We start from the raw sequence: 25,830 nt of genomic DNA, 5'->3' as shown, positions 1-25,830 counted from the left end.
AGATTATCTCACCTATTGCCACATCACACACCAGACTGAATAACCTGTTAAGATGGACATTTTTTGCAGTGCTGAAGCCTTTGGAGCATACTGTATACATTACAAAATGACCAGCCCAGGATTCAACAACCCTAATCAGAGGCCGTCAGTCAAGTAAAACAGCCAGACAAGTTATTGACACCCAAGTGACTCTGGCTTGGCTTTGATGCCATGCCAAGGGCACTCGGGCTGTGCCAGAAAGATAGGCGGGCGGAGGGAGGCTCGATTGGCACCTACAAAGCGTAATGCCTCCAGTGAGCCAACGGCTTTCGCGGGGAACTGTGCCACTGCTGAGGGCCTCCCAGGCCTGAGTCATTGGCTCACTAGCATGTTTTCCTTGGCACCCATATCAGCAGAACCTGCTCTTGAGGTAGAAAACTAATTATGCTTCTCAAACTATTTTCATTCCTGGATCGTGACGACACAGCGCAGGTCAGTCCAGGGGAACAACGGGCCTGTCAAAGGATATTCTCAGACAGCCGCTTTGCTGGCTCGCCTAGACAAACTGAGTACACCAGCCAACGGTGCAATCTGCTGTAAAATTTTCACTCCAGATCTTCAGTGTCTTTGCAAATCAGGCAGTTTTTTTATTCACAACAAAATGTCTTTGATGTTGCCGCTGGGATAATGACAATGCAACTTTTATGATCTGATAAAATTTTATTCCTCTACAGGCCTATGCAAAGCTAAAGTACTACGGCCTCAGCCAGTGGATGTCATACAGAAGAGTGCAGCTCATCCAATAATGAGACCTGGTCTTTATTATCTTTTACAGCAAGTGTCTCAATTTGGTTTAACTACAATGTTTAGTGAACCCCCATTCCTTTTTTGAACGATATAGTTACTGGGATTCTTGACTTAAAATATCAGCTGCAGCTGGACACCTTATGATTTTAATTTGACCAAATGTTTTTTTTTTTTCAGCGAAGGCATTGCCCCATCGCTCGCAAGTCACAGAGTTCATGGCAGATCAACACTATCTGAACTAGGGAGGATATGGTGTACATAGGCCGCTGTACCGTGGGGAGTTGTAGAGGAACAATAGGGCGATGACAGGAGGGGAGGACGACTGGTACTGTACATACCTGGAGGAGGGTTCTTGCCTGGCTCATTGTTACTGGGACTTCCTGACTGCTGCGAGTCTGAAAACACAGAAACACAGAGAGAGGGCGGGGGGGTTAGAGAGAAAGAAGCAGGGTAAGGATAGCATGAAGACTTTGACGGACATAACATCTTACTGAAACACTGTATTCTTGTCAACATCGATTATTTTCAGCAAGCATGTCGTCATGGTCGGGTGAAAACCTTGAAAAACTCCAATTGTGGTGATTTTCATGTTTTTGCTTAAATTGAAAATACATGTTCCTCTACGGGATGAGAAAGTTCTACAATCCTTGGGCTTATGAAAACATTTCAAAGACCATTTGATATGAACAAAGCTGTTTTCTTGGTTCCTGACAAGTTGACATTTTGGAGATATGAGTGTTTTACCCAACAACAGCAATATGTTATTTTCAGCAGTTTATTTCAGTAAATCAGATATTAAAGTGTGTGTACTGAATGACAACTGTGTGATGTTCATAGTTTACTTTATTTACAAGCATTTATTTGCTATCTGTGCAGCGTTTCTACTATTAACCACCCTAGTCTTGTGTTAAAGTTAAAGTCAGGTTGCGATGCCTAGTGCCATACGGTGTTTGTCTCACGCCTTTGGCATAATGCAAATTCCTTAGGGTTAGGGTTAAAGTCACTGCTGACTTCAAATAAAGTAATAACTTCTGGCAAGCCTCTTATCCCCAGGAACACATGAAGAAAATCCATTCCAGGACCCACAAATTTCATTCTTGAGTGCCAAATGTTTTTCCTCATCTAGCAGCAAAGGAGAGCATACTTACATTAACCAAGACAGATCTGTGTTTGAACTAATGGGAAGGCTAACCTAAGAAAAAGCTCTGTGTCGGACACAAGATAGCCTAAAAGTTTTTACCGATGGACCTCTGGGTAATTTTTCAAAGGGGCTGGGGGAGTCGGTGTGTGTAGGGGGGGGTTTACAGAATGTGTTCGGTCCTGCTGTGCAAGGTACGAGCATGTAACAAAACGTGGAGGGAGGACAGGAGGGGTGGGGAACTGCGAGGAAACACGAGTGGAATTCTTTCCACCGGCTACGGTGCGCAGGCTTTGGTATGAGCGGGCCCGGATTGACGTCTTTTACCTCTGAACCTGTCTGGGAGGGGAATCTGTCATTCCTCAGCAGTTCCTGCCCTGCTTGATCACTGACAGACACAGGAGCCTTTCTCCCTTAACATCATACAACACCAAAAGTTGTGAATAGTCCACATTAAAGGTATAAATCATTCTCCGATTTCAATCCGTGCACACACACGCTCCTCGAAGTCTAGCAACGGCCCCCCTATGAGTGAGTTTTTGTGTGCGAGTGTGTGAGAGAGAACAAGAGAGGAAAACGGAGCGTATGTGCGTGTACACACAAGCGAGTGACTCAACTCGACCCGCAACCATACATGGAGCAGACGAGGGGAGCGGCGCTGCACTGCCGTATCGCCTAACAGTGAACGGCTGTGTTTGAGCGGACCCCCGTAATGATTTACGCTGGCCCGAGCCCCCACGTGCCCCGAGAGAGCCCGACGAGGAACACCAGGGAGATATCATCTACGCCTTTAACGCGGAGAGCCGAGACGAGGAGCGAGAGACAGTGAACTCAGATACCCTCGCCTTGCAACAACACCCCTTTTCCTGCCGCAGCTCTCATGAGCTGTGTTTCAGAGGCACCGGAGAGAGAGAGAGCGAGAGAGAGAGAGAGAGAGAGAGAGAGGGAAAGAGGGGGTGGGGGAAGAGAAAAGAAGAAAAAAGTTGAAAGATTTATCCTCTCTCGTTCTCTCTCTCTGTCTCTCTCCCTCTCTTTCTCTCTCTCTCTCTTGCTCCCCCTCTCCTAAATTTGACTATTAAACAGCACTGCAAAAACGGAATGTTCTTGGCCGAAGCTCAACAATGACAAAGTAGGGAGGGAACAACACCATACGTTAAGCAGAAAAAAATCCCCTTTTTCAGTATGCTTAGCCCTGAAAACTCAAAACTTGTGGTCTCTCACAATGTAGGTCTACCTTCTGCTTTCTAAAAACATCGTCTTGACTTGTGCTTTCTCACAATATAGGCCTACAGCTTTCGGGGGGATCTCCGCTATTACGTCTCAAAATAATCTTTCAACTTTTATATTTCCTCATATACTTGTACAGTTTCTAAAAAGGTCTACCTTCATGGGCAAGCTTGTCTAGCGTGCGCATACAGAGCTGTTTAAAGTTATTAATATTTAAATCAGTATTACATTGCAAGTTGTACACTCTCTTGAACACACGTACGTCATTGTCTGGCCTCAGCAAAACAGAACGGTTCCCATTGCCTTCCGCCAATGAGGAGTGAGTCCCTTTAACTGCCCTGCACACACACACACACACACACACCCACATACACACATACGCGCACTCTGTTAAGCAGCTTTTGTGGGTGAACGGAGGTTTGTGTGGATCTGGCACAGCACATGTCCATAAAGTGATTGCGGGGAGCTCAGCGGCCTTGCCTCTCTGTCTTCTCCCACCCCCATGCCACTTTCAGAGTCATCCATCAGTCTAGTTACAACTGCCAACTCTATGCTCTCTCCCCGGAGAACTGCTGAGAGAGAGAATGGGCGAGGGGTGGGGTGGGGCGGGGTTGGTGGGGGGGTGCAGAGAAAGGGAGAGGCATGGAGCGAGAGAAAGAGCGAGAGAGGGGGGGGGGGGTATACACCGAGAAAGGTGGCGAAGGGAGAAAAGAAGGACGCTTTGGCTTGGAGACGGAGCAAGGAGGTGGAGGTGGGAGAGGTGCGCCGATACGTTTAGATCAGATCAGATCAGGGAGGTTTTTTTTTGTTGTGTTTCTTTTTTGGGGGGGGAGATCTGAACAGGCAACCGTGACAAAAGAGCAGATGGTCGCGGCAATTAGAGATCCCAGGCAGCATCTTCCAGCACGAGGCCCCGCCGTAGCACCAGGAGCGACCACCTGGATGAGTCGAGGTGGGATGCAGGCATATGGCGCATCTGCCGAGCCCTTCTCCTCAGCCGAGAGCGAGCGAGCGAGCGAGTCGGGCTCCGGAGCTGGCGAACACCTCGCCTCTTGCACTACATTCGACCTTTGACCCCGGAATGGGAGCCTCTCGCTTCTTCCCCTTCCAGGGTGATTATTTTTGTTTCGAATGGTGCTTGGAAGTTTGTCAAGTCGTGAGTGTAGCGATTATTCAACGTATCATGTAAGGATCCAGTCAGGTTTGTCACACAACCGGTGTCTAAATAAACCCTCAATTTTAATTTCTGGACTGGTCAAAGGAGATTATTGTGGATTAAAACAGGTTGGGCACGACTGCAGATAAATACGCATTGTTTTTAATAAAAAAAAAGTCAAAAGGCAGTTCAGAAAATAGTTGAGAAAACTAAAGAAGCGGGGTATTAAGAGCATGGTGCTCCATATCTGTATCCAAGAGGTGTCCCGTGCAGAAGCCTGGCCAATCCGATAGTCTTCAAATAAACAGCAGTGTAACCTGTAAATAAACAGTTGCGGTTGAGGAGGCTGGGCTCTGCCCTGGGAGCTTGGCAGGGCTCGATCATAGGGCCAGACACCACACACACACCCCCACACACACACACATAAACACACACGGACACACACACGGCCCTTTTCCAAAAACAACATTTCTTGGCACCCTCCGTCCCTGCCACTTGTTTAAACAAACAAACTGGTCTATGAAGGAAGTGAAAAAAAGTACCACGTATGAATCAGATTATCTGCTGTTACTCAGCAAAGAAAGCACAGAAAAAAGGGGGATTGTGGGAATTTTGGATGTGTCCTCCAGTTCCTACACCTTCTCATCCGGTGGGATACTTATCATACCATTCTAACGATTAGGGCAATTAGGTGTAATGGCAACAGAAATCTGGCTCGGCAAGGAACTTTCTCAGCGCTATTGTGAGGTTTCTCCACGCCCTAGTGTGTTACTCGCCTGGATTTTATAATCGCTAAAACACTCACACACACTCTCTCCCTCTAACCCACCCTCTCATTTTTTGGCATGATACCCCTTCCATTCCCACTAAATTGGCGAACACACATGCACAGACACACACACACACAAACACACGGTGTGGATTAAATTAGCCACATAGTTTGGGGAAACTTTCTTTTTTACAGTGGCGGCGCACGGTCCCAGCCCGCAAACACTCGCAGACACGTACAGATATCCTCCACAAAAAACACGCTGCGCACGCGCAACACGCGCACTCTGCAGATGCATACCGCTGTCGACATTTCAGGAGGAGAAGCCTGTCTGGCAGCCATTTTATGCCGAGCGGGGTTCTGTGCACATGTATAGCACTCTGGCTGCCAGAGGCATGGGTCCCGAGCCAAGACGCATTTCAGCAGCCCGGGGAGGCGAGGAGGGGAAGGGAGGGGAGCGGAGGGGAGGGGAGGGTGGAGGAGAGGTGCAGAGGGGTGGACTCCCGGAGAAGTAGGGAAAGACAGAGTGTGAGAGAGAGAGAGAGAGAGAGAGGGAGCAGAAAATATCGACCTAATTACGGAGCAGCTCTGATGCGTAATGTTTCGACAATACAGCTGCTCCTGAGTAAATATTTGATGTGGCCGAGCACACTTTCGGTTCGGTGTCCTCCTCCTTTTCTTTCCCGCTGCGCTGTTCGGCTGTGGTGCTGGAAAGACTCGAGTTTGCCCTTCCTTGGAAATGCAGAGCCGGAGTGCGTCTGTGTGTGTGTGTGTGTGTGTGTGTGTGTGTGTGTTTGTGTGCGTAGTACTGGGTCATGCAAGTCTTCACAGTATGCATAAGTGACTGTATGTGTGCCGGCATGTAATGTGTGTGTGTGTATGTGTGTGTGTGTCCCGTGTCCTCCTCTGCTCCTGGTTTCTATCATTCACGGCTTCGGCGATGACCTCACACTACATGGGCTGGCTTCCAGCAAGTCGGCAGAACCTGCTCTCTTCTCCTCCAAATCTCTCTCTTTCTTCTCCTCGCTATCTGTCTATCGCTGTCTCCGTGTCTGCAACAGTATCCGTCCTCTATTGTATCTTTTCATACCCGCCTATGTGCATATCTACTACTCACTGTATCCGTGACAATATCGTCTTATCTGGTGAAAAGTGCATGCTACATCTTTTCGAACTTACTGAACCTTTTTTTTTTTATATATCTCCCTTTCTTGCGCTGTTCTCTCGCTTTTCTTTTTTCTTAATGTTTCCATCTGTGTTAGCGCTCCCCCCCTCGCCTTTTTACTGCCCCGTCTCTCTCTCTCTCTCACTCTCTCTCTCTTCTCTCACTCTTTCTCTCTCCCTCTCGCTTTGTTGTCTAAACAAAGTGGCCTTTATCAGGATGAGCCGCAACCCAAACAAGCCAAACAAAAGATATGGGCGAGGAAATCTGCCCGGAGAAGAGGGAGGATCTTATCGTGCCAGCCATTGTGTGCCAGCCTGCCAACTGGCAATGCCACCCCCCCCCTTCCCCCAAATCCTGGCATCTCAGCCCCCTGGACTCGTGCATGGCATTCTGCGAAGGGCTGGCACCTGACCTGGCCGAAAGGAGAGCGATATCGACGCCGAGGGTGAGAGAAAGACAAACGCTGTATGCAAACGGGACGCCATCTTAGGGTGTCGTTGTTTTGCAGGGGAGATGAGTTATCACAGAGCAGCGCAGCAAAGATCGATATGCAAAAAAAACTTCCTGGTCTACCTCTTCTCCAGAATTTGGTTACGCTCTAACCCGACCATAACTGTGACCCAACTGTCACAGTCGATATTTCAACCATGGCCTCTCCACCGGGGCTAGAAAGCAAATTCCTCTCATCCAGGTTTTATTTTGCCTACTGTAACCAACCTATTAAACAAAACATTAAACATATAACTTACTTAAAAAAAATTACAGCTTCTTTTGGTTGATTGTTGGATTTATTATCAGTAATACCCCTGCACAGACAGGTATAGTATAGTATTCCCTTTGACAAATGCTATTGCTATGTTCCCCCAACGGTGCCTATACACTGTGTGACACTGTAATGATTATCTCATAATTGGAACAAGGCAAGTATTTCTTATTGGCTTAAAGGAGCTCCTGGTAATCCGGACAGTTACCCTATCAAATGTCTGCCTCTGACTGGGAATGCAGGTACAGTAAGATGAGTTACTGTGACACACACACACACACACACACACACATACACACACACAGACGAAAGAGAGAAAGGCAGAGAGAGAAAGTGAGAGGGGCAAAGTTGAAACGTCTGCGAGAACAATGACATTTTGCCTTCTTTTCTCCAAGACAGACACCACAGACTTGTTCAATAGAGCGGGAGGGGAGAGAACACACACACACACACACACACACACACAGTAGGACTGTCAGGGTTTTGAGACTTATGGAATCAAGTGGGATCGCAGCCCAGACGAGAACAATGAGAAGCCACACACTGTGTGTGTATCTGTATTTTGTGTGTGTACGTGGTACGTGTGTGTGAATGTGTGTGCGTGGGTTTGAGCGTGCGCGACCCAGCTCACTTGTATCTCTCTGTACGCGTGTGCATCTCCGTACGTGAGCATGCATACGACTGTTGCCATTTCGGTGTGTATGTGCGCGCGTGCACGTATCAGTGTGTGTTTGTCTCTAAGTGGTGCATACTAATGCCAGTGAAGAGCAGGCCCTCTTTCTCTCTGCCGAGTCTCTGTGCCTTCTCCTCCGTAAACTCTCACGGCGGTGAAAAGAGGAGAGCTTTTTAGCGCAGCCGAGAGGACAACGGGCTCCTCATTGAGGTCACCAAACAGTGTGGACGGGGAGGGAGCGCATTCAGTGGCGAGTGGGCCTTGAACAAGGGACTGAATGGCCTGACGGATCATTAGCCACACCGGCCCGGGAGAGGAGAAGGAAGAACCTGGCAAGCACAAAGGGACGCATAGCCACACAACCAGGGATGTGGAGGAGGGTTAACCCACCTAAACTCAGTTTACCCACCTTTTTATTTGCAGAATAAAGTTTACCCAGCTTTTAAACCTGACATAAATCTTTCAGATAAATTCAGAGTACAGATCTGTGTGCATAGTATCAAACGGATGTAAATTATATGAGTATAGGGTCTTTTAAGGTAAAAAAAAGACAAAGATTAATGCTGAAAATATAATTGGGTTTGTGTTTATATTTGTGGTTGTTTGCCTTATGGTGATGGTTAGTGTTTACCCACCTTTTTAATTTACCCCTATATCACTGTCCACGACACACACACACACACACACACCTGGGCATGCGCACAAGCTCACACACAACCTGCACACATGCACATAAACACGTCGTATGCACATGTACACACATAAGCACGTACACACAAAAGCACTTAACCCCAAACGCTCGCATGCAAATACACGCTGGCCCGATCTCGACTTTGACAAAATGTATACATGTAGTCGTACTTCACGTTCACACACACACACGCATTTAATTCACACACAATGACATGCGTGCACGCACACACAGGGGCACACACACCCAGCGTCCTGCGGAGAGCTGATCTGTGCTGTACATGTGCTATGCGGTCAGCGGCTGGGCTGCAGACAACAACACAACACAACGCGACACAGTGGCTCATCTGTCCCATGAAAAATGAGCAGGCTGGCCTCCAGTCGGCACACTGCGCCCCACTTAATGTTTCCACCTCCTCCCTCTCTCTCTCTCTCTCTCTCTCTGTTTGTCCTTTTCTCACAATGTAGCCTTTCCTCTCCTTTTTTTTCTTCTTTTTCCCTTTTTTTCCTCTTTTTCTACCTCTTTCTTTTTCTCTCTATTCCTGTCTCTCTCCTCTTTAATAGCTGTACTATGCCAAACTCCTCATCTCTTACATGACATCGGGCGACGTCCATTGCGTCTAATGTTGTACCGAGATCTATCCATGTATGATCATCTTTATTATCTACACTTGCAACAATAAAAAAAAAGTTTAACTGGCTTCTGAAAGTGTCTCATCATTCACATGCGTAAACAGCGTCAGGTCTGGTCTGTGAGAAAAAAGAACTTCGCATCTGCGTTGAAACAATGGGCCCATCAACGGCGAGCCGTGGTATCTTTTTGGTATGCACCAAACAAACAATTAGCTTTGTTGCAGCATAATTGACTGGCAGGACCGGGTGGCATTTACATTCGCCCGCTGTTGCCACCCTGCCATTCGGCGGGCCGAGGTAAAAAAGAATAGGTCCCTGCGTGGGTGGAAGGTTGGCCACATCTCTCCGGTTCGAAGACACCGCTTTTTTTTTCCATGGTGGCAAACTTCCAAGCGGGGACGTTTTTTTTTTTTAAATGCATGGCCATGGAGGAAGGAGGGAAGGGAGGGTGGGTAGAGGACGAGACTATAGATTTAATTATGCATGCGTGTTTTCTCATTCATTGTAGTGGTGGGAAGGGGAGAGGGAGGGGGGTAGGGGGTGGAGTGGAGTGGGGGGGCGGACAGACCAATGACATTCCGTCGTTGTAGTCCTCCTCCTACACACACACACACACACACACACACACGCACACACACACATACACAAGGAGCAGTCTGGGAGCTAGCCGCTATAGGCTAATGAGGTGACACTCACCGTCTGGAGACTAGCCAAAACAGTCCATTAACTCCTAGCCAGTAGTTAAGAGGAGAAGAAGGAGAAAGGTGGGGGGCGGAGGGGGGGAGGAGGAGAGGAGAAAAGAGGGGAGGAGGGTGGGGGGGGGCAAGGAGGTGAGGTGGGCGGCCAGCCGATGGGTTGGTGGGCGGAGCATGAGAGGGGATGAAAAAAAAAAGGGAGAAAGTCTGAAGTCTTTCAGGATGTGAGGGTGGGGGGTATTTTTGCAGTTTTGTAGTTGTGAATGAATCAGCGGGGTGGCTGGTCGGGGGGGGGGGCTGTGCACGAGCGTTCACTGTCGGCGATTATGCTCCGTGGAGGCAGCTCTTGAGGAAAAGTAAGTCTGTGTGTGTGTGTGTGTGTTGGGGTAGTGGTGGAGGGGGGAGTGGATGCAGTGAGAGGGAGCGAGGGAGCGGGCGAGGGAGATAGATCCAAACCCCCCCAGTCAGGCAGACAGACCTTTGACAGAGGAGCTCTGTGATTCGCCTCTTTCATCTTCAGAACCCCCCCATCCAGTCGGATAATTATGAGACAAATGCACCGGACCCCTGCTGCTTGAGTGGCAATGGGCATGGGAGGCCAGAAACACAGAGAGAGAGGGTTCAAACCTGCACGTCTCGACTGGTCCAGAGGGAGGGGGGACAGAGGGGATGAGGGATTGGGGGTGGGGGGCTGGTGGGGTGGGGGTCTGGGAAATTCCCCGCTCTCCCAGGAGAGGCAAGTTGGCCCACAGATCATAGTTTAAGGGACAGCCTGGTTGTGATACCACCGAGGCTAACTGATTTTAGTTGCCCAAATGTTACACAGCCAACCTCCTTTCAACTTTCACACGCACACCCGGTTATGAAAGTCCGTATTGTTCGGTTTTCAAATGTACCTTTCCGAAAAGCCGTCTGAAGTGCGCTCCTTGAATTCTGAATCACAGCTGGTGGACTTTGCGTCTGAGCGAGTTCACAGCTTTTTTTGTTCCATTAATGTACTTGACGGTGCTCTGGTTTGCCCTGATAAGCAAGCCCAGTTAGGACTTGCAATGGTACCTACATCTTTATCTCACACCAACCACGCTTACACCCTGATAGCGTTACCCAAAAGCAAACGTTCAAATAAAGCACCGTCATTTGCATGCAAATTCCAAGCGTGTTAGAAAACTACAACTTCCGATGAAAATCAATTTGAAAATATGTAAAACTTGCTTAAAATAATTGCAAACTCCTGCGGAAATATGAAAAGAGCAAAAAACGAGCAGAAAAACAAGCTCTTGTTTTATGATGTAGGAGTATTGATGGTTTCCAGTTTTGATATTTACATGGAAAACAAATGAAAGCAACTGTTTGATCCCTTTGCATTAATACAGTGTATAATTTCAGTAGCAGAGACACTAAATTTTGACTCCGGCCTGTGTTGTGCTGTGTGTCTGTGAAGCCCGTGCCAGTGATGTGTCAGTGATTGTCAGTGCTTACGACGGCGTCAGGGTTCAACTTGGATGCAGGCTCAGCCAAGAGGAGTTCCCACTGGCGAGAGCAGCAGGCCGCGCCAGGGCAACTGGGTGCTCCCTCGCAGGGCAAAATGGCTCACCTCCAGCTGGGCGAGAGGCCACCGAGGATCCCTGCCACCCATTGCCACTGTTTGCACTCCCTGGGCCGTGCCAAGCAAGTAGCGGTAAATGCACACAAACACACACACACACACACACACCTTAATTGGGACGTGGAAGGAATTATCCGATCATAGAATGCCACCACATCTAAGACCAGATCTTGGCCCAAAACAGACAAAGAAAACAAAGCGCGCACTCATTCAAACGATTTTGCTGGCACTGCTCCCTTGGAACGGGACATAGGGTGGAGAAGGAGGGGAATCAACCACAGAGTTTAATGTGTCATTACAAGCATAAAAACAGACTACTGACATTGCCAACAGATGTCGAGCCAGTTTATTTCTGCCATTACAACTCCAGTAGGGAATGGAGCGGCAGGTGCAAAAGAACACAGTCCTATAGCTTTCTTCCTCACTATCCAGGCCACCATGCTGCTGCATCATCATTTCTCCTGATCAGTTAATCCGACATCCATCAAGTGGACTACATACTACGTGTATAACACATGTGCAAGGACAGTATCTTTTGGCAAGGTGTAGCCCAAGGTTTACCTTGAAAAGCTTGACAGCACAATGCAGCTCTGAGTCAGGACAATTTCCAGGCCGTGGGTTTCAATTCAGAGAGAGTACATCATAAATACCGACCTGTCTAGAGCCATCTATCTCTGGAAGCCAAAACAGTCTAATAATGCCCACGCCTTTATACACTCCCAGCTCCCAACCCAATGCGTCCTCAGGTAAGACATTTAAAACTCTTTAAGGTGGTGGCTTGTTCAGCGGCAGTAGGCCAATGGAGCGGCATGTCGGCGGTTTAAAAGCCGGCTGCCTGTCGCATGGCCAGTAAAACCCCTCCTTTCCTGTTAATGAGCCTGGAGACGGGGCTTTTGGAGGCCCCCAGTCAGAGCCGGCCTGAATCAAAGCAGCCGTGGGGATAGAGGCTCGGGGGCAAGGGGGTGTGTTGGGGGAGTGGGGTTTGGGTGTCTCCACTGGCACAAGACCAGGGAGCGAAGCTTCAGCTTTTAGGGCAACAAGGGAAATTATGAAAAAAAAACAATTAATCTGAGGTGTTGCCAAATCGTGAGTTCTTTCTTTGTTATTACAGCATGCGGCTACAGGCTGACGCATGGTTGGACATGAAAAAGCCTTGTTCGATTTAGGAGCGATTTCACAAAGCCTAGCTAGTCTACTAGTGTGGGTGCGAGCGATGCTTCTTACAGATGCACTGCGTCAGGTAAGAGCTCATTTGGTGACCTGTAGTCAGATGCAGAGCAATGGTAAAAAAAACAGCATCATAAAACAGGTTCTCACATAACTCAAGGGGGAGTGACAGCAGCTTTGCCCGCCACAAGGTCAGAGTGTTGGCAGTCATCCAGAGACAGTGGAGCTCCTCCACTCCTCATGGACCCACCAACTGTCTGGAGATATCTAGCTGGCAGCAGTAAACCGCAGTAGAGGTGCAAAGCATCTTTGCTCTTTGTGGTTGTGGGTCCCAGATGCGCAATTCAAACACACACGTACACAGACACAAATTTCTATTTAAGTCAATGGCCTGTCACTTAACACAACAAATCGTCGTGTAATCATGCCAAATCAAAACATCTTGGCTTTAGTAAAGATCAAAATGCAAATATAATCTCTCAGGTTTGACAGAGTATTCCCATTCCCATACCACAAGCATATGATAGATAAATCATATTTAAGTGCACAGTAAGCGAGATATTCAGAGCGAGAGAGAGAGAGAGAGAGAGAGAGAGCTGTGTTCCACATTCCTGGCAAAAAACAGAGAGCAAATCCGCCCTGTGCTCCTAAGGCCTGCTGGGGCAGCCCCCTCTGCCACTGCAGCAATAACAACATGTGGTTTGGCTGCACAGCGCCAGTTTACAGTCGGGAGAGAGGAGCCGCTAAATTAATTTCAGATTCTGTTGTTTGAAAGTCATAAACAATGTTACACAAAGCCTGGCATTCAGAGCCGAGGCCACGCTGTGTTGTCACATGGACAGAACTACAACACATTACATCAACAGATTCTCACGTTTTGGAGATATATCGGTATGCAGTAGATACTGGAATTTAGATTCTGATATGTTAGCTCTCAAATGCCCTGTGTTGAATGCTGTGATATTACAGATCATATCTACATCGAAAAATGTGGTCACATTGTACGCGCTGAGTAAAACAAAGGTGTACAGCAGGCATGCAAGCAGGCAGTATCCTCAGGCATGGCAAGCCTGGTCCTCCCTCGCTATTTAGGACGAGAATGTGAAGGGCCTTTGTTTGTAGATGATTTCTGGGTTGTTGCCAAAATGCTAGGATGATATGAAAGAACAAAGGCATCTGTCATCAGGTCTAACCCGGCAGCTTTTTGTTTGTTTGTTTGCAGGTACCTTGAATAGTGTGTCTTGCTCTGATAAAGTTAAGAAAGTAAGGCTTTCTGTTAAAGCGAGTTTAAGTCGGGCTGTCCTCACAACGCCGCTTCAGCCTTTCCCACGCGGCTCCCCAATGATAATCTCTTGAAATATTCGCACGGATGACGGCAGCGTTTGGCTGTTTTGACATGGAACGGCATGAGCAGGATCTTGCAGTCACTTTTTCCATCACTTTCCCGTTCAGGAACAGGAATTCCCCTTTTGCCGCTATTCCATGTGCCCGCCCGCCCACCCGCCCCCCAGCAACTCATCTACCCCTCCCAGCACTCTTTCCTCCACTTCCTCAACTCGCTAGGATTTGTCCACTCGGGTCCACACCGCAGGGGCCTTTACACCCGCCTCACAGCCAGCTCCCAGAGCCTTGCTTTCCACTCATCCAAGCATGTCGTTTTCACTTTATCTGGGATGCCAAAAGTTCACTCACTGACTGAGATCGGGGGTGTGTGTGTGTGGGGGGGGGGACAGGGTTGGGGTAAATGCTGGAATGGGCGAATGGGCGGAGGGGGAAGAGGAGGAGGAGAGAGGTAGTTGGTTGGGGGCACGCCAGAGACAGTTCTCCCCCGGGTTCGGCTCAGGAAGGTAAACACTGCAGGGCAAGCGGGGCCGTTCTGTTTATGTTTCATGGGGGCATGTTTCTGGCAGGGTCGGCCGCTGAGCGGGGAGCAGAGAACTAGCGCCGCGTAGAAAAAGTGGCCCCTGTTTGCATTCTGAGCTTTGAGTGTGACTTGATTCCCTCGTTCATCACAACTGCCCCCCCGCACACTGATATTAGGACAAGCTGCACGCAGCACAAAAATACACTGTACACGTGCACTCACTCACACACTCACAGACACACACAGATTTTCCATTTTATCTCTCTTATGCTCTTAGGTAGAGCGCACCATGCCTCCCAGGCAATCAAATGTAAAAAGTCATATTATGCTACCATCAAATGCATTGATTATTTCTGCCTCCAGGGTTTTTCCATCATCTGGGGACCTCCAAACTCCCCAACTCCCCTGCCCTAAAAAATTATATTTGACTCTGTTCTCTCACCCTCACAGCCCTCCCTAAGTGTTTCATGTTGGTGACATTTTTTAACAACCAACCAACATAAAAATAGAGTATTGGAATTGTTACAAAGATTTTCTATCATCAGGTTATCCATCAAAGTAAGCACATTTATTTGGTCTGTATTAGTTTCTGCAAAAGTAAGAACCAAGAAAAACACAAATATGCCTATCAAAATAATATATCTGCCCAATCATACACTGTTCAACCTGAAAACGTTTAAGGATCTTGGTCATAGTATATTATACTTGCCTTGCGTTTTGTGTGGCTTCTTTCCAGAGGCCATAAAAACGTAATCTAGACTGGAACTAGCCACAGTGTTGCATCATGGGAACTGGGAGGAATATCAAAGGGCCACCACTGGAGCAGACACTATAATCCCCCTCCTGGCAAGCATCCACATATACATCTCCTTGCCTCAACCCTCGGCCTAACCTTTTTTTTTCCTGAGGGCCTGCTTGAATCTGCGCAGAGAAAACACTATCTCTTTGCTGACACTGATGGCAGGCTTGTTGCAGTCACAACCCTCGCTGGTTGGCAGCCCTGCAGAAACACTTCCCATTTGCGGTGCGGGGTTTGGTCCAAGCCACTTGAACTTGGCAGGGTTTACCTGGAACAGCCTACCCGTAGGACTGCCACAGACTCTCACCCGCAGCCAAGGCAGGAGGCCTCACTGTAAGCTACAGTAGCTGATGTCAGCCACAGCTCCGCATAACTAAACATCTACAACTGTCTTCCAGATATCTATCAGGAAAGAAGAAAGTAATGAGTATTATCAACTTAAAAGGTCTATCCTGTTGGGCTGAATCTATTTCTTATTCTCAGTCATTTTTTGAATTAATAAAAGCATTAACATCAAGTGTAAGATCAGTTGTGCCCTTAGGAGAAACCCCCAAAATCATTTACAGAATGATTCATCATATCTGTAACAAACATCTAGAAAAAACTGTTTGTAACTGGTTGGAAAAAAAACAATAGTCTACAATGTAACAGGGAAATACTTACAAGAAACGAGTACCTTTCACAAAGAACAGAACTGTGCATGGAAGGTGACTTTTTTTTTTATCAATTGAGAGAGAATTACACAGATCGTATGACACCATATGGAATTCTTTTTACACATAATGTATTTCCTTTGCAGGCGCTGTGAAAGGCAAGGCCTACAGGGAGTCCTCTTTAGGAGGAGGGAAAAAAAGCTGTATGTATGGTGTGGAGGGGAGGGGAGGGGGGGGTGGGGGTGGGGGGGGGGTCGGGGGGTTTAGTGGGGCGGTCCAAGCACGCTCAGCGAAAATATGCCTCATGCACTCGTTGAACTTGGGGCCTGCGCGGGCTTCTCTCAAGGTTACAGGAGAGGCCTGTGCAGAGAGGAGTAGGAGAAAGAAACCATGCAGCACCAATCCACACGCAACACGGTTTCCACTGGACGCCATTTTTTACTGCTTCCACTTTGGGAAACGCTGTAGTTTCAGTTTTGTGTAAATGCTTATGCATTAAACCAACTGAAATAATTAAAAAAATAATTGTGATAACATTTTAAACTGTTATTCTTGTCCTCAACCACACACGTAGTATGGAAAATCTGTGAGTGTCACTGAGTCTTACTGTGAGTGTCTCTTGCTCAGATAACAGGAGCAGCAAGCGATCGCCTTTGACACCAGGTTTCCTTCCCTCTTTGGAGCCCGCCGGGACCCGGGCCATGTATCCGCTGCCGCACCCCTGAGCCCTCGAGCACACAAAGGTAGGAAGCGGCCGCCAGAGCCGGGCGCATTGTGACGAGGCCACTAAATCACCTCTCGTTTTATCCGCCGCTATTTACGCACGTTTTGCCAGAGGAAACCATAAAGACAACAGGGTCTAGTAAATACATCTGCAGGGGCTTGCTGGAAACAAGGGTGGACAGGCTATTAGCTAATTGAATGATATGGTTAGTTGGGACACACAAGCTTTTGTTGTGATACGTCAACACAGAACTGTTAGTGTCATGACAAAGCTTAAGAAAATAATGTGAACCAATCTGGACAGATGTTAAAGATAAGAGTTTTACCAACATAAATCACTGCAATGCACAATAACTGTATATGTGACAGTATATGGTATTCGGGATTGTAAAAGCAACAAAAAAGTGCAGTAATGTAAACGAAGTGCTCATGCTGGAACAACCACTTGCATGTGAGTTCACCCTGACAGACAGGGGTCAAAGGGCAATAGGTAGTAAACACTCAGCTGAATGAATTGGTCACTCTGCCTTTCCCCAAGAATTAGCAGTCCATTAGCACCTCGTAAAAGGACCACTTCTCTGCTTTACAACAGATTAGGCCTGCTTTCTTAAAAACAGCCAAGCAAAGTAATCCAAGTAATCCAATGCCATCACATACTGTATGGAAAATAGGGTTCTGCAGTATGTAACAAAAAAAAGCCACAGTGGAATTATGTCTACATACTTCAATGCACAGATATTACTTTGATATAAGCTTATTAAAAGGGACCAAAAACATTTCTTCACAGTCAATCCCAGCTAAATTTCCAAAAACAAATTAGCATAAGATGAAGTGGGTCATTCTAATGTCTTGATTAAAGTAGGCCTCAGCTTTGCCCAAGTGGCCAAGCACCAGACTGCAAGTTCAGCTCGCTCGCTGAAGGCCTTATCGGGCCTCTTTGGTAAACAAGATGAGGAAAAAAAAATAGCCCATCAAACATAATAAAGGGAGCATCAAAGGAGCTATAGAAGAGAATCAGTCTGAGTATTAGAAGCCACTTGGGGTTGTCAACGTGATGGCTTAGATGTCACTGGAGAACATCTTCATGGACGTAAAGCGCGCAAACAAATTAAGAGGGATGAGCTCGCACTTGGTGGATTAGTTTTAGATTTATTGGGCCAACTTGAATCCTATACAGCATAGAGAGAAAACAAATTTCTTCTGTCTGGCTCTCTCTGCTCTATGGGCAAGGTGATACAATACACATGTATTGTTAAATTAATGAAGTTAAGGCATGTGACGCTATGTCAAACTGATTGTAGAGTATGCACAGTATGGAGCTGTTCCAGCAAAGGGGATCTGAGGTACATTACAAACCGGCTTGACTTGACGGAACACTTTTAGCTAATGAAGATTACAACCTCATTTCCCTTAGTTAACCTTGGCAGCTGCGGTACAGTCTGTCCTGCAAGCTTAACTGTATAGAGAATTGTGTGTCTGTGTATGTGTGTGTGTCCTGATAGCAGGTTATGTACACTGAACAGTAGCCCTGTGGCAAGCATTCATTCTCATCAGCACTTCATAAAACTTGGGTGTGGTGCAGGTGCTACGCGACTGGAGGAGCCTATGGACCGACTCCAAACATAAGCCCCCGGAGTGCTTGAATGTTAGTGGAATATGTTCAACTCAATGAAGAACTATTTACAAATGTTTAAACTGAATGGCAGAAGGTGCAGGTTCTCGAATTCATCTTCTCAGCGAGAGGAACGGGACGCAGTGTTGCTGCTGGGGAACATTCCTCAAAACAGTTCAGTGCCTTGATGATTTCAGCAGTTGAATTTCATTCCCAGCTGCGGGGGCTGTGTCGCGGGGTCTTGAACGACCCGAGACACTCAGCGATCCAAATGTGAGGCGATGGGAAATACACATGCAAGGGTATTTTTAGGCCGGTGCTATTTCCCCGTGACACATTTACTGCGAAGGACCTCAAGAGTGACAACATGCACAAACCACAGTGTGCTGAGGAGAGTGACAGCATGCACGGAGCCACAGGAGAGACAGGCCAATTAATGCCAAGAAGCCCTCCGAGTGCAGCCCTCTGTATAATCCCACAACCTACTTTATGGGGAACACTCCCCTCATTCGCTGATGTGTGTGGATCATTAATCACATTTCATATCAAATGCCTATCCCTTGCCGCAAATGTTCGTTCCCAAAACTCCAAGCTATGTATGTCAAGCACTCTTCTTCAGCAAAGCAAACTACTCAAAGTTTCCACAATCAATTAAAATTATCAAGAGAGAGGAGCTGGGATGTGCAGACTAGCTGGTTCAAAGATATAAAATGCACACTGCAATGTGTTTTCTTTCAGCAAACATCCAAATCCGGAGTGTACTTTTGAACCGATGCTCCCTCCACATTAGTATTTCTACATTACGAAAATACACTTCTGAAAGGAACTTCACAAATGTCATTAAAAGAAGAAAAAGTATGACGGTTTAAACTTCAATTTAACCGATGCCACCTAAAGCCAAGCTCTCAAAATTCTAGCTGAGCGCACAGAACTGGCACTTGAGACATGAAAGGGCAGCTGCGACGTTTGGTTTACATTATATCTTAGTGGTTTCCACATTGTGGCCAGGGGATAAGCATCAGGAGAGGTTTATCTCTGTCACAGTGCTCTATGGAATATGTAAACACTATGTGTAATCAGTGCTGCAGTGAAATGGAGTGCAGGGGGGGCGGGGGTGTGGGAAAGTGAAGTGCTTTAGGGATAAGCCGCCATCTTACCCCTTTAGCTCAAGGAAAGATAAGACACTGGAGGCAAAGCTGCAGAACCTCTAAGCCTATATGCCGTGTTTTTCCAGTATACGGTGTGTTTTTTCAGCCAGGGGAAGAAAAAAAAACACTTGACTGTTTGAATGATGTATGGATCCCATTGAGGCAGTTTTTATTAAAAATAAACAAAATCATTAAGTCCCATGCAAGTAGTACTCTTTGAAACTTAGGTGTAAGCTACCACTCTGCTGTGGACATTCACCCTCATCTTTCCCTACATAAAACATAAAACATTTAAATATTTTCAGTTGGAATAAGTTTGTCAGTGTGTCTTTTCCCCCCCACATCATCCACCCAGTGAGGCAACACCGCCCCTTCTTGTGGGGGACGGTACTCCTTTCAGTCGCAGAGCCTCTCTCCCGTCCAGAGCCCAAGTTTTAATATGGTGCCCAATCAAAAGTGATTAAGCATCGCAGAGCACAAACAATGCTGGCCCTTAAATCTCTGTGAACCCTCTTTCAGGGGAGCGAATGAAAGAGCACTCTGTCTGCAGCAGCAGATGACAGACGCGCGCTTGGAGATAAGTCTGCGCCATGCCCCCTTATCCTATGAACACCCGCCCTCCAACATAAGTAAGTAAATATATAAATAAATAGATTACAAAACACCAAATGCTACAGAATGGGATCCCATGCTTTTTGGGGTTATGATTTAAAAAGGTGTCAACGAGGAAGTGAAGGGAATATGTTGCCAGTAAATGTTCCCTTTTACAGGAAAGTGCCTTGAGATGATACCTAAAACCAGCAGCACCAGATAGACCTAGTTGAGTAAGAAAGCCATAACTCAACTGAAAGTAATCAAGTAGAGAATAGAAAAAAAAAACACATACTCATAGATACATGCAGATTCACACAGCACAGACAAACACACATAACAAAAACCTGTTTGCGTTCAAGCATGCACACACACACATACACACACCCTGTAACTATGATGTTTCAAACCGTCCTTTTGTGCAATACAATAACAACGGTAAAATCAAGTTGCCTAGAATAACTCCCGTTTACCTGTAAACATTTAACATGATAAAAAAGTTGTTCCACAAAAACAAAACTTGGCGAAATTTTCTTTTGTTGGACAAAATCAAATCATGGTAGACTCTCACAAAAATGGGCAACAATCACAATGCATGAAGTATGCTGTATGTAACACAATACCCTGAACTAATGCATTAGATGCATGCGGTTCCTGCAAGACATACTGCAGTAGGAAGATTTGAGGAAAGCTGAATTCTGGGGGCAGCTAACTAACGCTAAAAGGATACTGTTTGTATTGTGCCTTTTCAAACGCCAAGAGCAAGAGTACCGCTGCAGCTTACAATGACATGGTGGTTGACCAAATGCTTCATCGTGAATATAATATGAACATGAGAAATGTATCAACAATGTTGCCTAAATGCATGTTTTCAGCACATGAAATGCAATCTCACATGTGGTAAGCCTCCATTTGTAGTTGGATTTACTGGGAAGAAATACACTCATATGGGCTTGGTACAGTTCAGGCTTCAGCGCAGTACTAGTACGCAAAATTATCCAATCCTAAGAATCCTAAGAAAATACTTTGAATGACATGTGCATTCTTCATAAAAGAAGATATAATTAAATTACTTTTGCTCCCCAATTGAAATCAATACCACATCCAAAAAGACAGTATTGGTGGGGATCTGTAGTCTGAGGCATTCAATAATTACACTTTAGGAACATGCACACACACACGCACACTTGCACACACACGCTCCCAAACTTAAAACAAAGAGCGAGAGACAAGTGTCACCACCAAGAGGTCGTGAGGGGGAGGAGCTGGCCCTATGACAACAAGACATCACCCGTCTGCTGCTTGCTGCCGTCAACAAGTCAGCTTGAGCACTACCATCTGACTGGGCTTTCCTAACACTGCCCCCAAACTCAGCCAAAACTAGCTATTGCTGCTGCTGCTGCTGCTGCTGCTGCTGTTGGCTCCTGCTTTCAATTTCAGTAGAGTGGGCCAAGTAATGGCTTCAGCATTTTGTGGTCTGCCGACACATATGGTCCGTGTAGTCATCTCGTCCTGTCCCCCCATCGAGCGTTTAGGGAGGTGCAGGGAGACGTGGGCCGGGGGAGACAGACACACAGCCCCTGGGCCGGCCACAGTTATAGGGGGGGGGGTGTATGGTTCTTGTTATGACTGCCATGAGAATTGGGCTCCTTTGGGCCACCGCTGCAATCAGTGCCTTGCCGCAGAGCGTGGAATCAACTAAGCGGCGCTCGTTCATTCGTGTCAGGAAGGTTCAGGCCTTCGACAGATAAATTGTGGAGGAGGTGTTATATTTTTGTTCCTAAAAAGAGCCTCAGTTACAGAAGCACTTCATTTGAATTTGAACTTCGGCAGGTACAACTGCGTGAGGGATCGAACCCAGATCCCCAGAACCCCCCCAAAAATAATGCTGGAAGTGAAAAAAAACCTGGCTTTTTTGCTATGGCTAATCATTGATACATTGAGAGTGACCACATTAACCTTCTCTTTATCTCTGTCACTCACGTCACTAACAGTGCCATTACTGGTAGTTAGGCTACTGCCGCTGCCCCTATCTGGCTTCGTGACCTAGATTAAAGGTTATTTGCTCAAGTCGCAGAGGCAGTTCCTTCGGCTCGCCCTTGTTGGGTTTCCTTATCTGGGTTTGTCTGGACAAATCTCGGACACAAAGCGCCCATTTTGTGCTCCTCTCTGGAGATCCTGTTACAGTGTTCCAGACACGACGCGGTCCGCCAGCGGTGCCTCTGGGAGCATGGCGTTTGGCGGGGCAGCGCGATTAGCTGCTTCCTCAACTTCAAGCATATGATACATGTGCGCTCCTCTTACTTCTCTGAGCACGCTTTTGTGCCGCGATGGGGTAAAACGATCGGCAAGGGGGTCAGATGATGTCATGCTGGGAGAATTCAGATATACCCACCCTCCCACCACCAACCAAAGACAATATAAAAGGGGACACACACACACACACGCACACACACACTGAGACTGTACATGGAGCACCTGATCCAACAGTGCTTCAGGATTCCCCATTCTCCATGTTTTGATTGCCTCAGTAATTGCATTATTGCTCAGCGACCTTTGCCTGTTACTACAAATGAGATATACCTAATAATTTTCATGTCAATTTCCTGAGCAGTTCAGGATGGAATTCAAAACCGTGGATGTTTAAGAAAAGTCAATTATAATGGGCCAAAACTAAAAAAAAAAGTTGTACTGTATAGTACAACACTTTTCAATACTGTGAAAAGTATTTCACGCATTGTTGTCTGTCAGAGGCACTGAAGGAAATAACAGAATAACGCACACACACACACTGATAAGTGTGTGGATACAGGGACCTTTAGGTTCATATAGTGGCCTTATTGCTCTAGTGCTATGGAAGGAGAGAGAGTACGAGTGAGAGAGATAGAGCGAGAGAGAGAGAGAGAGAGAGGGAGAGAGAGAGAGAGAGAGAGAGCAGTGTTCGCTGACCTCATTCCGACAACAAGCCCGGGAAGAGCCTTTCCCTGGAACCGTTTCGCAATACCACCGCTGTTTATACAGGTGGTGGGTGAGTCGAGCAAGATATGCAGAGAGAGCCCGCATTTTGCAACACCTCATTATGAATACTAAACACATGCAGCATGTCAAATCACACAGACACACAGACACACACAAGCACTTTATCCCTGGTCCAAAGTGTGGCTTAAGTTTCATTTTAGTTGTGACATTTTCAGGGAATGCGTCATTTTGTAAGCTGCAGCCAACTCATCCCTCTCTGTTTGAATTTCAAACTCAAGTTCCTTTACACGATCCAAGAGCTGTCAAACGCTACTATCCTCGGGTATTGTCCAATGAGCGCTCGCCTCCTGGAACGGAGGCCTCTGGTTGGCTTGTGTGTTTGGCTGCGGGGCCGTCTCCAGCAACAACATCAACTTGGCCAGAGTTCAGCCCCGTGGAAGGCTACAATAGCCCAAAGGTGGCTGCCCAGACCATTGTTTATGCAATAGCACACCAGTGCCAGGTGAAAGGGGAAAGAGCAAGACATGGTGGAGAAATATGGTAGACTACTGCTTGCAATACAGTGGCGCTTTATGCTAATCTTCCCTGTAAGTACAGCTTAGTAAGGGATTTTATCATTGTGCTGTAGATTTTTTTTTTTTTTGACGTTTGCGTAATAGCAACAACACTAACTAGGAATTGTTGACTAAGAAGGGCAAAGTGCAACAAGTGATTGTTTTTACAGTCACCAACTTAAAAAAAAACAAAAAAAAAAACAGGGGATTAGGCTCATAACACATTCAGAGTATTGTCATTTGTTAATCTAATGCTGTTGAGTTCAGTTTAATTTAACATGTTACTAAACGACAACAATGCAATTACTACAGTCCAAAATATTTTACCAACAGGTAATCGACTAGAATTGCTGATTTATTATGTACTTGTTTTATAGAAAAGAAGTGGCACAATGTTGCAATGATACAAAGTGGAAATCTGGCACATTACAACCTTACCCAAAATAAATAGATTTTACGCTGTCATTTCTACAACAGTTGAAGCCTGAATACAAACCCATGCATAAGTTAATGTAGCGCCTAGCTTATTTCCCCCACTAACCAACGAGGTGAACCAAATCCATTACATTTCGGAGAGTTGCGAAAAAGCATCCACAAAACAGCTGTTTGGTAAACATACCAAAGTAATTGTTCCAAATGCCTTATTTTAACACAGATTAAATGCAATTAGAGGCTGTTTATCTAACCACAACAAGTCTCTCTGCCAAAAGAAAAACCTCTGTCATTGTTTCGAGCAGCTCTGCTCAGAGGGAATACAGCCGGGGGGTAGGATGACTTTTTTTTTTATAAACATGGCTTCCTTATGTACAGGAAGGGACTTTCATACACAAACAAACCATATGTTCATTTCTAGCCGGGCCTTGCATACGAAGAGTACAAGGGGTGGAAAAACGGTTGGTTGGCTAAGGCAAGGGTCTTCTGAGGTGAATATGAGGAATTTAGGTCAGTGCAGCCGAGACTTTTAACCAGCTCAAGCCGCTGCAGCCTGGGTGGAAATAGCATGGGAGGCCAGGGAGAGGGAAACCAGTGCGTCACGGCTCCCGGCCCGAGTCCAGGCCCCCCCGACGCAAACAAGAGCCATAACTTCCCTAATGATCCCAGATCATGTACGCCTCACACACGTTCCACCAATAGGGAGTGCCTCCTCTTCACCTCTGACCTCCAAGTGGGTGTGTCCACCTTTCACTGTGCATTAAGTTCATAACACGAAAGTTACGGCCCGGTGGTGGTGCGGCGGGATGAATAGTTGACAAAAATTAAAATCTATGGGGTTGAATGCCCCGTGTTGAAAAAATGTCTTAAATCCACTTATGTACAAATAGTAAATCTTATTGCAACACTTCTACAATCTGCAGAAATTTTCAATCTAAGACCTAACAAATCTCTTAATATCTTTAATATCTGCCAAATCCTGATACTCAGACACTCTCCTGCTTTCCGTTTTCAGTCTCCCTGTCACACACACTTGCTCCCTGATTCAGACGGCCACGCACACACACACACACACACACACACACATTGTAAACAGTCTTTATTGAGACGTGAGTGCTTGTATAAACATAGACAAGCCCTATTGAGGGTCCGGGGCCGGGTCGAACAATAAGAGGGGGAAAGTTGCTGGACGTTCCTCACAGACGGTGTGTACAAAATCCAATTATCAGAGCCATGGCATTAACATTCCAGCAGTCTGGCAGGTGACGGCTCCGTCTTTTCAGCCCCCCCGCGCCGCCAGCATGGGACAGAGTCGCCCGGCAGCACCTCGACAATACGCACACACACAGCCCTCTCCGGCTCCCCCTTCTAAGATCCCCCAAGTATAGAGACATATAGAGGGAAGAAGGGCAAAGGGTGGGGAGGCAGGATGAGGAGAGGGGGGGGTTCGGTCTACCAGCGACACTAGTCTTTTCTTCAGGAGATCAGCGCGACCGGCCTAGCAGGCAGTATCAGTCAATGGGGCATTCTTCTCCTCTCTGTCTCGGGGTGAGAATATGTTGATCGCTGATAACGTTGCTTTGATTGCCATAATAGGGAAACCACTTTTTGTTTTGAGCATTTGCCTCCAAACAGTGGGCGCTTTGTCAGTCCTGGGTGACGTTCGTGGCATACAAGATGTTGATTAAAAAAAGGTTGTAACGGTAAAACAAAAACAATGTTGTCATTCTTGGCTACAGGGTGAGTTCTATAGATAAGGGGTTTAAATAAAGTCTGTGCCCACGGGTCCCTCAATGACAAAAAGCAACACAAGTCTGGCACAGACATCAGTACATTGTGTATATCTACAAATAGTTCAACCAAGCATCTACAAAAAAAGTAAAAACTATATCAGGAAATTTAACATTTAATGTCAACTTATCTCCTTTAACTGTACTCTGTAACTGTAACTTCTGGAACTAACCTTTTTTTAAAATTTCTTATACTGATGGTTGTTCTTTTCTTTGC

At 46.6% G+C, this 25,830-nt stretch overlaps 1 protein-coding gene across 3 annotated transcripts in view; it reads right to left on the bottom strand.

Moving 5' to 3' along the window:
- LOC139932701 (nuclear factor 1 B-type-like) overlaps positions 1-25,830 on the bottom strand; it is a 65,299-nt gene that overhangs the window by 22,573 nt on the left and 16,896 nt on the right. For all 3 annotated transcript variants that reach the window (XM_071926553.2, XM_071926552.2, XM_078291759.1), the window contains exon 3: positions 1,125-1,181. In XM_071926553.2, coding sequence (XP_071782654.1) covers positions 1,125-1,181 — 57 coding nt within the window. The remainder of the gene's footprint in view (positions 1-1,124; positions 1,182-25,830) is intronic.

Source organism: Centroberyx gerrardi, chromosome 23 (genome assembly GCF_048128805.1).
Source record: "Centroberyx gerrardi isolate f3 chromosome 23, fCenGer3.hap1.cur.20231027, whole genome shotgun sequence".
In the NCBI taxonomy this organism is placed as follows: Eukaryota; Metazoa; Chordata; class Actinopteri; order Beryciformes; family Berycidae; genus Centroberyx; species Centroberyx gerrardi.
The sequence above is the reverse complement of the archived record's forward strand: the minus strand, read 5'-3'. Positions and strand labels throughout refer to the sequence as shown.